This window comes from Alosa pseudoharengus, unplaced genomic scaffold (assembly GCF_046254945.1).
Source record: "Alosa pseudoharengus isolate Yale_2024_CS ecotype anadromous, Long Island Sound unplaced genomic scaffold, YU_APseudo_1.1 YU_APseudo_1.1_scf_2, whole genome shotgun sequence".
In the NCBI taxonomy this organism is placed as follows: Eukaryota; Metazoa; Chordata; class Actinopteri; order Clupeiformes; family Clupeidae; genus Alosa; species Alosa pseudoharengus.
The window spans coordinates 25,256,035-25,267,376 of NW_027468663.1; the positions used below are offsets into that span (position 1 = coordinate 25,256,035).

Here is an 11,342-nt window from a genome sequence, read left to right on the forward strand (position 1 = left end):
CACACACACACAGAGAGAGAGAGAGGGGAGGGAGAGAGAGAGAGGTAGAGAGAGAGAGAGAGGGGGGGGGGAGAGAGAGAGAGGTAGAGAGAGAGAGAGAGAGAGAGAGCAGAAGGAGGAGGAAAGGTGTGTAACCTGACAGATGAAATGTCTCAGATGCATCTGCAGGGGATTGCTTTCCTTGTGCATCCCTGTGCGTCCTCTCCACAATCTATCACCGGGGCTTGTGTTAATTACCACACCGACGCTGCGGGCCACAGGAGGAGGGAGCGGGTACTTGTCAAGAGCATACATCACCTGTTTGAACATCAGTTAGACCTCACCTCCCACTGCTCCCTGGCCCTGTCCAGCATGGTCAGCTATCGGACTGTCCAACAGGGGGAAAGGGAGGAAACCCTCCCCCTGCTGCCTTCTTGACAACACCATGCTTCACAGGAACACGACAACATGTGTGAGTTGAGTAAGGTTTGAAAACTGAGCATTTAATCCCTATTCGGCTATTATGTTAATTCAACAAGGAGCACAAACATCACTTCATCGTGATTTACATGCAAGCTTTAAATGCAGAGCTCCACTCCACTGCAACTATCTTTTAGGAAGAGATTAACTCCTGACTGGTGATCAATCAGACATCTCACTTACATGTAATTAAGATTTCATCAAAACAACTCATTATGTCACCTAACGCTGAAACAGCAGAGGGAGCTGGAGCCGTTGTACAGCTACAGTAGCTGGCTTCTGCCATGGCTTTCATCCCGCTAATGTGGGAGCAGTGGCCAGAGTGAAATCAAAGTCGGGAGCTGGCGTGGAGCTGCTCTTAATTACCTTTGAGAGGGGGCCCCACACTGAGCGAGGCTAACCCTGCGTTGACCTCGAGTGACCTCAGCCACCACTCTGTAATCAGGAAGCAGGTTGGTGGGATTGAAGGGCTTGACTTCGGCGTGCGTGGGCACTACAGGGAGAGAGTGCACAGACAGACAGACAGCTCTGTGTGACCTTGAGAAGAGCGAGATTCATGCCAACCTCTGGCAGCACAGCTTGAAGAGGAACAGGAGCGTCAGACTGCATTCATGAAGGATAGAGGGGAGTAGAGGGGGGCTGTGAGAGAGGGAGAGAGAGGGAGAAAGAGAGAGAGAGAAAGAGAGAGATGTCAAGTGTGTGTGAGAGAGAGGAGAGAGAGGAGAATGATCAGAAAGAAAAATGAAGAGAAATGAATAACAGAAGGTTGCCATAGAATTTTATAATCCTGGAATTCTGCATTTTACATGCTTGACATATGCCTAAAAGCAGTGATGAAGAATATTCATTGGTATGGTAATTCCACAGATCTGTTGCTTTTAATTTGCATTTAGTAGGCAGTATTACCCTACGTCAGCTCACGGTGTGGTTAATGAATACATAGGTGTGCTTTGGGAGTTAGAGCTATACAGTCTGACCTTGGGTTATTAGTGATATACTCCATAAAGTGGACTGCAGAACCTTTCAGCAGCTTCCTAAAACTTTGGAATAACAACAATAAAAGAAGGTATTTGTTACTGTAATAAAGTTGCCCTTCCCTCTCCCTTGAAGAGTCCCAGAGGAGCAAGACCAATAAAGTCTGTCAAATTCTGACCCAGGAGAGGATTCGTTTATGTCCGTTTCTTCCACACTTCCTCAGTCTTCTCTTGAAGACATCCAGCTCACACAGACACAGTCTCCGTGAAAAACAACTTTAACATAAAAGCAACAGTCAACCTCACTATATCTCCTTGATACCTTGAACCTGACAGAGGATCGCTCCAGAGGCAGGCTTTCAAAGAGGAAAGGAAAAAAAAGCAATACCTTCCGGTTGTCTCTTGCTGTCAGGTCAATGTCAAGAGACATTTCATTAGCTTAATTTTCACATCTCAGGTCTGACATGCTACTTCACAAAATGACAGATTGGTACAGGGCTTTGAGAAGACCTCTCACCCCCCCCCCCCCACACACACACACACACAAACATCCACCACAAGAAAAGCTTGACAGTGTGATGGAGATGGACAAGGGTACTTTTGAAACCTTAATATTTGTGATAGCAAAGGCGACATAAAGTAAACATGTCAAACAAATCAAACATGTTTTCCTTGCATTGACATGTGCCTTTAGTTGAGCCTGCTGGCGATGCATCAGACCTATTTGTTTTAGTGAACTGAAATAGAGAGAGCTTACCACACCCCCTACTGGACAAATAGGAAACTGCCTTATAAGCAAGGGCTGGTGCTGGAAACTATACCACAGTAAAATGTCCCTGTTGTAAGTCTGATGTAAACAAACATTTTTTTTCTTTACATTAAAGTTGTAAAGAATAATCTGTAATATTTTGAGGACATGTCCATAATAGTTGTATCATGTCCATAGGCTACTTCACACAATGGAATGTGTTTAAAACCAAAAACCTCTCTGTTTATATCAGACAGGTGAAGAAACAAATAGTTTGGCCAAAATGCACTCATAAACACACACAGACAGAGAGAGAGAGAGAGAGAGAGAGAGAGAGAGAGAGAGAGAGAGAGAGAGAGAGAGAGAGAGAGAGAGAGAGAGAGAGAGCAGAGTATATTCACATCTGGGGTCCAGTTTTGTTCTATCACCTTAAAGCGATGGTTCAGAGTAATTTCACTCTAGGGTCCTTTGCACCATGACCCCGAGCCAAACACCCTCCCAGAACTTGTTTTCCCTTGGTCGAACCCTGGTCGAGTAGCGCTGTCAGAAACTAATGACTTTCTGCAGGCCTAATGGAACCAACTTAGTATCTCGTAAATTACCCCACTAATAATTCTAAGAATGGTATGAAACTTCTACAGTAGTACAACTATGTTCTTTACTCATAAAACGAGGCATTGGAAAGTACACCAGGAGTTTATTTAAATAACACTTGCCTGATAGCTTCTACTCTGCTATCTACCGCTGCATCGATGTTACTTCAGTGATTTGAGAAAAGCCCGTAAAAGTCCTGGCAGAAAGCGATTACATCAAAGTTTTTTGGTATATCCAGTTTTTAATATTTTTTTCCGAAGTGTTTACAACTTAGTGTTAACTAATAATTGTTGCAAACTGGTACTACGAACAAAATATTAGTGCATTCCTAGATCTACATCCTTATGTATGCTTCCTGCCAGGACTTTTACAGGCTTTTCCCAAATCACGGAAGTAACGTTGACGCAGTGGTAGATAGTAGCAGAGAGTAGAATCCATCAGGCAAGTGTTATTTAAATAAACTCCTGGTGTACTTACAAACTTTTCAATGCCTCGTTTTATGAGTAAAGAACATAGTTGTACTACTGTAGAAGTTTCGTACCATTCAGGGCATTATTAGTGGGGTAATTTACGAGATATTTTATAGGTTCCATAAGCGCCTGCAGAAAGTCATTAGTTTCTGACAGCGCTACTCGACCAGGGTTCGACCAAGGGAAAACAGGTTCTGGGAGGGTGTTTGGCTCGGGGTCATGGTGCAAAGGACCCTAGGGTAAAATTACTCCGAACCATCGCTTTGAGTCCAGTGGTGCCGACGTACACTTTCTGTCTTACTGAACCAGGTGCACAAGAATGTGATATACCAGTCTGGTCCAGTTGGTCAGGGACAAAACATGGAAAGAGGACATATAGGCTGCTCTTGTGTACCCTTGCATGTTTGCACTGCACTTTTTGAAAGGAAGAACACCAGTAGTGTCCATGAATGAAAGGGACACAGATGAAAGCATCACAGCTAAAGCTTCAGAATGCCTCATTCAAGTGACAGATAAAGAAATACTCACTGATAGCCTACTAAGGCCACTTGATAACAGCTTAATATGGCAAAAACCAAGCAGCCAAAGCTACTATAGTATGTAATCCATGCATTAACACACCTGTGACCAAAATTGCCGCAGTGATATAGGCTACAGACCTGTAGGTGGCAGTCACGCCTTTAAAATAATGGCACTCATAACCTTGATATTTTTCGTCTTCCAACAACAGTGTGGAGAATCCTGTTGTGGCTGCCAAACGGTTGTAACCGGCTTGTAACGGGTTAATGTTAAAGATCCCACAATATCAGTGAGATGATATGCACAATTGGTAAAGTTATACAGATTTGAATACACATGATTTGAATTTGATTTGGCTGCAGATGTTTAGAACGGCAACACTGGCCACTTATTTTAGCCTATCTCACCAAATGTAACATATACAGTAAGTGTGGCTTTATTCCAACGGAAATACCACCAAATGTGGTTTGTATTAGGTTTAGGATTTTCGTCGGAATGTATTTGCGCATGTTTGGAGTGGAAGGTTCTTCCCATCCTGTGTCCGGACAGTTGGAGGGACTGGGGTTCTGAGAGAGCGAGATACATCATTTTGCATAGTTAACAATGGTAACGCCGCTCGATTTCATACAATTACATAGGCTACAGCCACTAGCCCATGCGATACTTTGCCAAAACTGAAATAAAACTTTTTAGAGGTGGCTTATTCAAGCATACAATTCTCTCTCTCTCTCTCTCTCTCTGTCTCTCTCTCTCTCTCTCTATATATATATATATATATATATATATGTGTGTGTGTGTGTGTGTGTGTGCGCGCGCACGCGCGCGCGTTAAGGGTGGGAGTGAAAGTTTGTGAATTTCTTTCTGTTTTCGTCCATCTCATTGGTTGAGCGTTTTCAGTCAACTTTTTTTCACAAGTTCTGTTTATAAAACTACTGACAATGAGTAAGATCACAATTTTCACGAACTTGGTGCTCCATCAAATGGGATTACATTTTCTGATAGTTTTCCACACTGCTCTAACTTCTGACCTACAGACGGTTATTAATAGCGGGGTAGTGGAATTACTAGTTAGCTACCTGATAGATTGACGAGTGACCTTTAAAATAGAATTTTAATTTCAAGAGTGAATTATCACACCCTGTTTTGGGCTCTGGAAGATAGTCGTGAGTTGCATTCGAAACATTTACACCATGGCAAACGCCTGTTTGCAGTTAAGCGGTTTTATGGTCAGCTGCATTGGATGGATTGGAATCATAATCGCCACGGCCACAAACGACTGGGTGGTGACTTGTAAATATGGAATGAATACCTGCAAAAAGATGGATGAGTTGGGGGCTAAAGGTTTATGGGCAGACTGTGTGATTTCTACTGCGCTGTATCACTGCGTCTCTTTAACCCAGATTTTGGATTTACCAGGTAAGTCAGCTAAAATATTAGTGTTAGTGTTAGAAAAAGAAAACAGCATAGGCATACGCATTAACGAATGTTTTCCAGTTGCTAAATATGACTATGCTCACTCCTATGGATAATTCCATGCAGTCTATTGTATCACACTGATTCACCTGCATGCCTTATTTCAGTAGGCTAGGCTAATATGTATATAGGCCTATCGCGCAATGATTTCTTATGAATAACTTAACAGTAAGTAAAATAGTAGGCGCGTGTTTCTTGCTATAGGTCCTGCGTCCACTGTCAATTTACAGCTCCATTAATTAACCCAAGGTCTGTTTACCTCCGCAGCTTATATTCAGACGTCTCGTGCCCTGATGATCACTGCATCGATCCTCGGTTTGCCCGCCGTGGCGCTCGTGTTGTGCTCAATGCCGTGCATCAACTTGGGAAATGAGCCGGAGAGCGCTAAAAATAAACGGTCTGTGCTCGGCGGGATACTCATCCTGATAATAGGTGAGGAAGCTCTGGAGCAGTTATTTTGTTGTTGTGTGTCTGAAGGCCTATTTTGTTTATACACATATAGTCGCATAAGCACTTTTGAAATGCTATGAAGCCAAATAAAATGGGAGTTTAAACAGGTTATTGGGTGGAGTAGGCTAGTTAAGTGTACTCTGGCTTGGAAAAAGTACAGTGGTCCCCGCCTGTTTTATTTCCTCCCCTCGGGAATTTAGTACCATGACATGTCTGAATTTCCCTTCTCATCTGGCTGCTATATCAAATTGCGAAATTTACCAGTAGACAATAGCCCGGTAGGCTACTGTCTAAATTTAAAGTCTGAAGGCACCAGTTTTTCATAAAGGTGAATACAGTTGAATTACATCAACTTCATTTATTTTTTACTCAGAATAATCTGATTTGAGCAAGATGAGACAACTTTTAACATGCCTGTTGTTATCATGTTGTTACATGCAGTTGTGCAATTGATCAGCTCAATGTTATGGTAAAGATTGGTGGTATTTAACTCCATCTCAGCAAAAACAATGGAATTCTGTTCAAGGATCAGTTATTCTCTATGATTAATAGATCATGTCTTACTGAGGGGTCATACTCAGAACACTTATGTCAAATATAATAGTTATATCTAGTGCACCCTTCACGACAACGGTTGCACAAATGTGGAATGAACAATGAGAACCAAACCCAAATGAGAAACTTTTCATTTTCTAAATCACAGTTGTTTTTACTAGTGCATTCTGGGTAAATGTGCTCAAATGTGTAAGTGTAAATAAGTTGTCTTTATTTGATTAACTTAATTCATGCTGTGACATTGTGAGTTGATGGCACTTTTAAAAATCAATGCAAAATGTGGCCATAGGGCTGAAGTGTAAAGGCATGTGCATGCTTTAGTTCTGAGAATTACAACTTATATAGTCCTAATGTAGGGATGAAGTAGATATATGAAGTGAATAAGAAACAAGTGCTTTAAATCATCTTATGTCTTCGCAGCCATGTGTGGGATTGTCTCAACTGTGTGGTTCCCAATCGGTGTCCATCGCGAGCAAGGTCTCATGTCCTTTGGCTTCTCCCTCTACGCCGGTTGGGTGGGCGCTGCCTTCTGTTTTCTGGGGGGCTGCCTGATCACCTGCTGCAGCATGGAAAGCCCCGCCCCGTACGCCGACAACAACCGCTTCTACTACTCCAAACAGGGACCCAACACCATTCCACCCTCCACCAATCATGCCAAAAGTGCTCATGTGTGAACGGGCCTTGCAATACATTAGCGAGGACTGGAAAGACCCTATGTGCCTCATTGTTCCTTCTCTATCGCGATTACCACTAAAATGCCCGGTCACCATGGGGCAATTGGACGCTTATTTGGCAAGGAGTGACTAGACTAGAGCGCTTTCTCATGTCAGGTGCTTGTGTGGCAGAGCGAGGCAGAGACTCAACCTGATGTTACATAACAAACCCCAGCTCCCTGCCAGCACAAGTGCAGCACTGCTGTCCACAGTGAACAAAGGGGACATGATTTTAAAGATGTTTTATTTTATTTGTGGTTATGCTTTATGCAAATTGCAAAAATGTTCCTTTACCTTTAGCTACCGGAATACGGAAGCCCAGTGGTGTGACTGCAAGATAATGTATGCTTGTTTTCCTAAAATGTATGCTCATTTACTAAATTGTACACTCATTTTACTAAATTCTGTTTTCATTTTACATGAGTAAAACTCATTTTACATTGTGCGCTCAATTTCGTAAATCCTGTGCTCGTTTTACTATATAGTGCACTCATTTTACTAAATTGTGGACTCCTTTGCTAAATTGTGTGCTCATTTTACTAAATTGTGTCTCATTCAAATTTGTGACAGGATTTAATAAAACGAGTGCACCATGTAGTAAAACGAGTGCACAATATACTAAATTGTGCGCACAATCTAGGAAAATGAGAGCACAATTTAGTAAAACAAACACATAATTTAGTAAAACAAGCGTTCTCTCGATATACAAAAATATATTGCACTGACACCAACGACACGGGCTCTGTAAAGGAAGTAACATTATTGTTATAGTCTGCATTTTAAATAAATGAAAAGACAAAATAAAACTAACACAAATCATTTGAAATGTAAGCTAGTTTCCCCTTAAATGGGGAACAGAATAGGCTACTTACCTGTCTTCTGAACCAAGATGAATGGTGAATAGACATATGTAACCTCTTTAACATTTTCTATTATATCTACACCAAAGTAGTTTGTGATTTTCTTTATTTATTGCAACATTTGTATCAATTTGTATTTTTTTATTTTTAATAAACAATGTCTTTCACACTCAGATGCCTTTCTGTGTTTATGCAGTTTTGAAAAACTATATCAGCAAAATACTATCTAGTTTTAATCCATTCTGCAGGAGTTGTTTTGGTTTTCGGATGGTTATCTTCTTAATGTCAAGTTTCCACTACCTATCAGTGCAAAAATGACTTATGACTATCTTCCACAACAATGCTGATTTGATGAAGTAAAATTACAAAATACCAAAATGTCCTTCCTGATTACATTACTGTATGTTTCTCCTAATGGCATCAAAGGATCTTAGAGTGTTGACTTTTCCTTCAGTAACTAATTACTATATGTGCTTAAGGAATTGATCTCTCTCACACCTGACGAGGTGATCCTACTGACATCGATGAGCCTTGGAATGAATGGTATGTAGACAGGTTTATTGGCATTTCACTGCAAGACAGCTTCCCATCTAAATGCCCTCCCTGTGGACCCAGCCTGTAGACAGGACTTGTCAATGTGCATGCCATACCATGTGATGTCACACTAGATAGCCTATATTCCACTATTTACTCACCCTGGTCATCTGCATTGGAGGAGATGGAGTTAGTCATCGTGACAAGCACGAGGATGACACTGGACATTCCTCTCCAGAAGTCTTTGTTAAATATATTCACCACGAGTTAAGCACTGCCAGATATTCAGTGGTAATTTTGTGGTGTCCTTTAGCTATAGCTGTTGTTATGGTCGTATGACTCCCAAAGTCTGAAAAGCAATTCCATGTTAGTTCAGCAGTTGCATAGCAGTAAGCCAGTTTGATCGGTGTACACCCAGTGGGTGGATGCAGTGAGTTCTAATTACAGTCTGGCTAAAACTCACTCAAATGCATCACATGACAATATCAAGGCTCACTTTAAATTAAATATATGATTAGAGAAGACAATTATGTAAAGTAGCACGGAAAATTCATGGGGCAAGGCTTGGCGACACAACACCTCCGTCTAGTACAGCCTGTGCCACACACACAGCTGGACACTATAGTTCCTGGTGAGAATCAGGAAGTGTGTGGAAAAAATGTGCTGATATGAGCTGTGCCTCCACACTGTACCTACAGCGATTAGAGGAATGAGATGTCCCGTAGTCAGCTTCATCAGCACACATACCATGAAAAAGGAATTCCAACAGTGGGATTACAGTGTCGACGTAGGAATCTTTAGCTACATCGTGGTTAGGTGTAAAACCTACACTGAACCTTTCTAACCAGCAGCAAGTTAGGGTTTTACATATCAACAGTAATACTCCCATCTTTGTGTACATGGTTGTGTGTCCCTCTACATTTCAAGTCTTTGCATTTACTCAGTCCATGCTGGGAAAAAACTGTCACAGTGTCTTAAATACACTATAGAAACAACCTCTGAAACTAATATAGCTTATTCATTATTAAAAATGACCTCAGGGAACCAGTACAGACAAGGGCTAACATAAAATTTCAGGTTATGGGGAAAGACCAACAATTAGATTCTGGTGGTAGAAGTCAAGGTTACAGTCTGAGGATGGGACATTTACAATGCTAACATCTTTGTGTCGTCAAAAAAGTTCTTTTTTGGTCATGGCAAACAAAATTAATTATTAAAGTGCCTAAAACTGTATTGCTGCATAGGGGGGGGGGGGAGTTTAACCCACAGGGTCATCTCTACCTACTATTTTCTTTATGTTCTATAAATCTACTTTTCAAGTTTGTGTAAATATCTGTTTCATTAAGCACCATATTCTGGCATATGTATACATAGAGCTACAATATGTACACACATACACACAAAGCTGCCATAAGGTTCTCACGGCATGGCATAGATTCAGGTAGCAGCTCCATTGGACTGAGAACAGCAATGGAGGCTGAATGTAGTCTTATGAAGCATTCATAAGCCCCACATTAGTGAACTCCCCCTTAAGATACACATGTTCGTCCAGAGCTGTCCAGTGCCACTAGTGTCATATTGAGGCCATAGACTGCACACAGCACATCTGCATGGCTCAAATGTAACAATATGTTTTGTCAAAACCATATTGTAACAATATGCTATAAAATGTAACAATATGTTTTGTCAAAACCATACTGTTGTACACCAGCATGGATCAACTCCACTGCAATGAATGATGACAATGGTGTTGTACTATCAGGACTACATGGACACCATCCCTCTGCAAAGCTAAAGGCGCCCCCATTCTCAGTATGCTTGTGTTTCCCTTTGAGACCAAGCTCCACTCGTAGAGCTCCAGTGATGTTGACGCTGCTCAATCGGTCCACCCCACAGGAAGTGACCGATGCTAAGTTAAATAATCTGCTCATGTGGAACTCTAACGGCTGGTGTTGTTTCACCATCTTTAAACAAATGTAAAGCAAGAAACCACTCTATACCGTATCTGCAATAAATAACTTTCATTCTTGAATGGAAGCAGTATCAACAAATCATTACACAGTGCACCAAGGGTAGCAAAAACCACAAATGGAAGAAACAGTTAGAAAAAAAAATCATAAAACCAGGAACACATTTAAACTTCATACCAAAACATACAGCAAAAACAAACATCAAGTTTGCAAGGGAAGCCAATCTCAACATTTCCTGGACAAGATCAAATAAACGGCAATGGCAAGATAGGTCTACACAGTACAACACAGTACCATTTCAGAGACAAAAGAAACAAATAGCAGCTGACTTTAAAAGCAGTTGTGACAACATTTGTTGTTCCTCTCTTGTTTTAAAATAGAATTGTAATAAAATAGGTATTTTCTTTTAAGTATATCATTTATTTAATGTGACCTATTCCTGTTTGTCCCTAATGTTCCCTATGTGTCCTACTGTTCTAGAACCTACCATAAACAAACACTCTTTGACTAATAAAAGGAAAAGGGAATATCAACTGAGTCTCTTCGCTCTAGAAAGACACTGTAAGAAATGTATGCTCTCACGGCTCTTCTCTGGGGATTATGCTTGTCTGAGGCATGTGCCACACTTAAAAAGACAACTTGCTTGGTAAGTCAGAAACACTACACTGCAGGACTTTTACTATTGTAGGTAACAGCCTTAAAAAAACACTAGTGTCAGAGATCTCATGCCTACCCAGATGTTTTGAAAGGCTATTCTTATCACATGCCAACTCTGATGGCCACTTTTTTTTTTTCGATTGCAGTTAACACACACCACAGTGCAGACTTTGGCTTGCTCTGTTTGGACACCCTCCTCCAACAAAAAAAAAGAATCTACAATGCTGCTACATTTAGAAGAGTTGTATGTTGTCTCATTGTGGTAATCACACATGCAATACTCAGCGACACGGTTACTCTTGGCCCTGTGCACCTGAACATGCTACACATTCAACACGACACATCGGAAGGTAGTCACACCAAAAA

At 41.2% G+C, this 11,342-nt stretch overlaps 2 protein-coding genes across 2 annotated transcripts in view; one reads left to right on the forward strand and one right to left on the reverse strand.

The window, feature by feature from the left end:
- The first annotated feature begins 4,726 nt into the window (after positions 1-4,726).
- On the forward strand, positions 4,727-7,988 carry cldn11a (claudin 11a). The gene is made up of 3 exons (XM_076294294.1): positions 4,727-5,180; positions 5,505-5,669; positions 6,663-7,988. The coding sequence occupies exons 1-3, from the start codon at positions 4,955-4,957 to the stop codon at positions 6,914-6,916; spliced, it is 645 nt and encodes a 214-aa protein (XP_076150409.1). The 5' UTR covers positions 4,727-4,954; the 3' UTR covers positions 6,917-7,988.
- A 2,437-nt stretch (positions 7,989-10,425) lies between these two features.
- Positions 10,426-11,342, reverse strand: part of slc7a14a (solute carrier family 7 member 14a) — an 11,720-nt gene continuing 10,803 nt past the window's right edge. The window contains exon 7 of the mRNA XM_076295878.1: positions 10,426-11,342. This exon is cut by the window's right edge and continues 2,431 nt beyond it. The gene's annotated coding sequence lies outside the window, so the exon portion shown is untranslated.

Coding starts and splice junctions, on each gene's coding strand:
- cldn11a (XM_076294294.1), top strand. CDS start 4,955: ATGGCAAACGCCTGTTTGCAGTTAAGCGGTTTTATGGTCAGCTGCATT. Junction 5,181..5,504: donor CCAGATTTTGGATTTACCAG/GTAAGTCAGCTA, acceptor TTACCTCCGCAG/CTTATATTCAGACGTCTCGT. Junction 5,670..6,662: donor GATACTCATCCTGATAATAG/GTGAGGAAGCTC, acceptor ATGTCTTCGCAG/CCATGTGTGGGATTGTCTCA.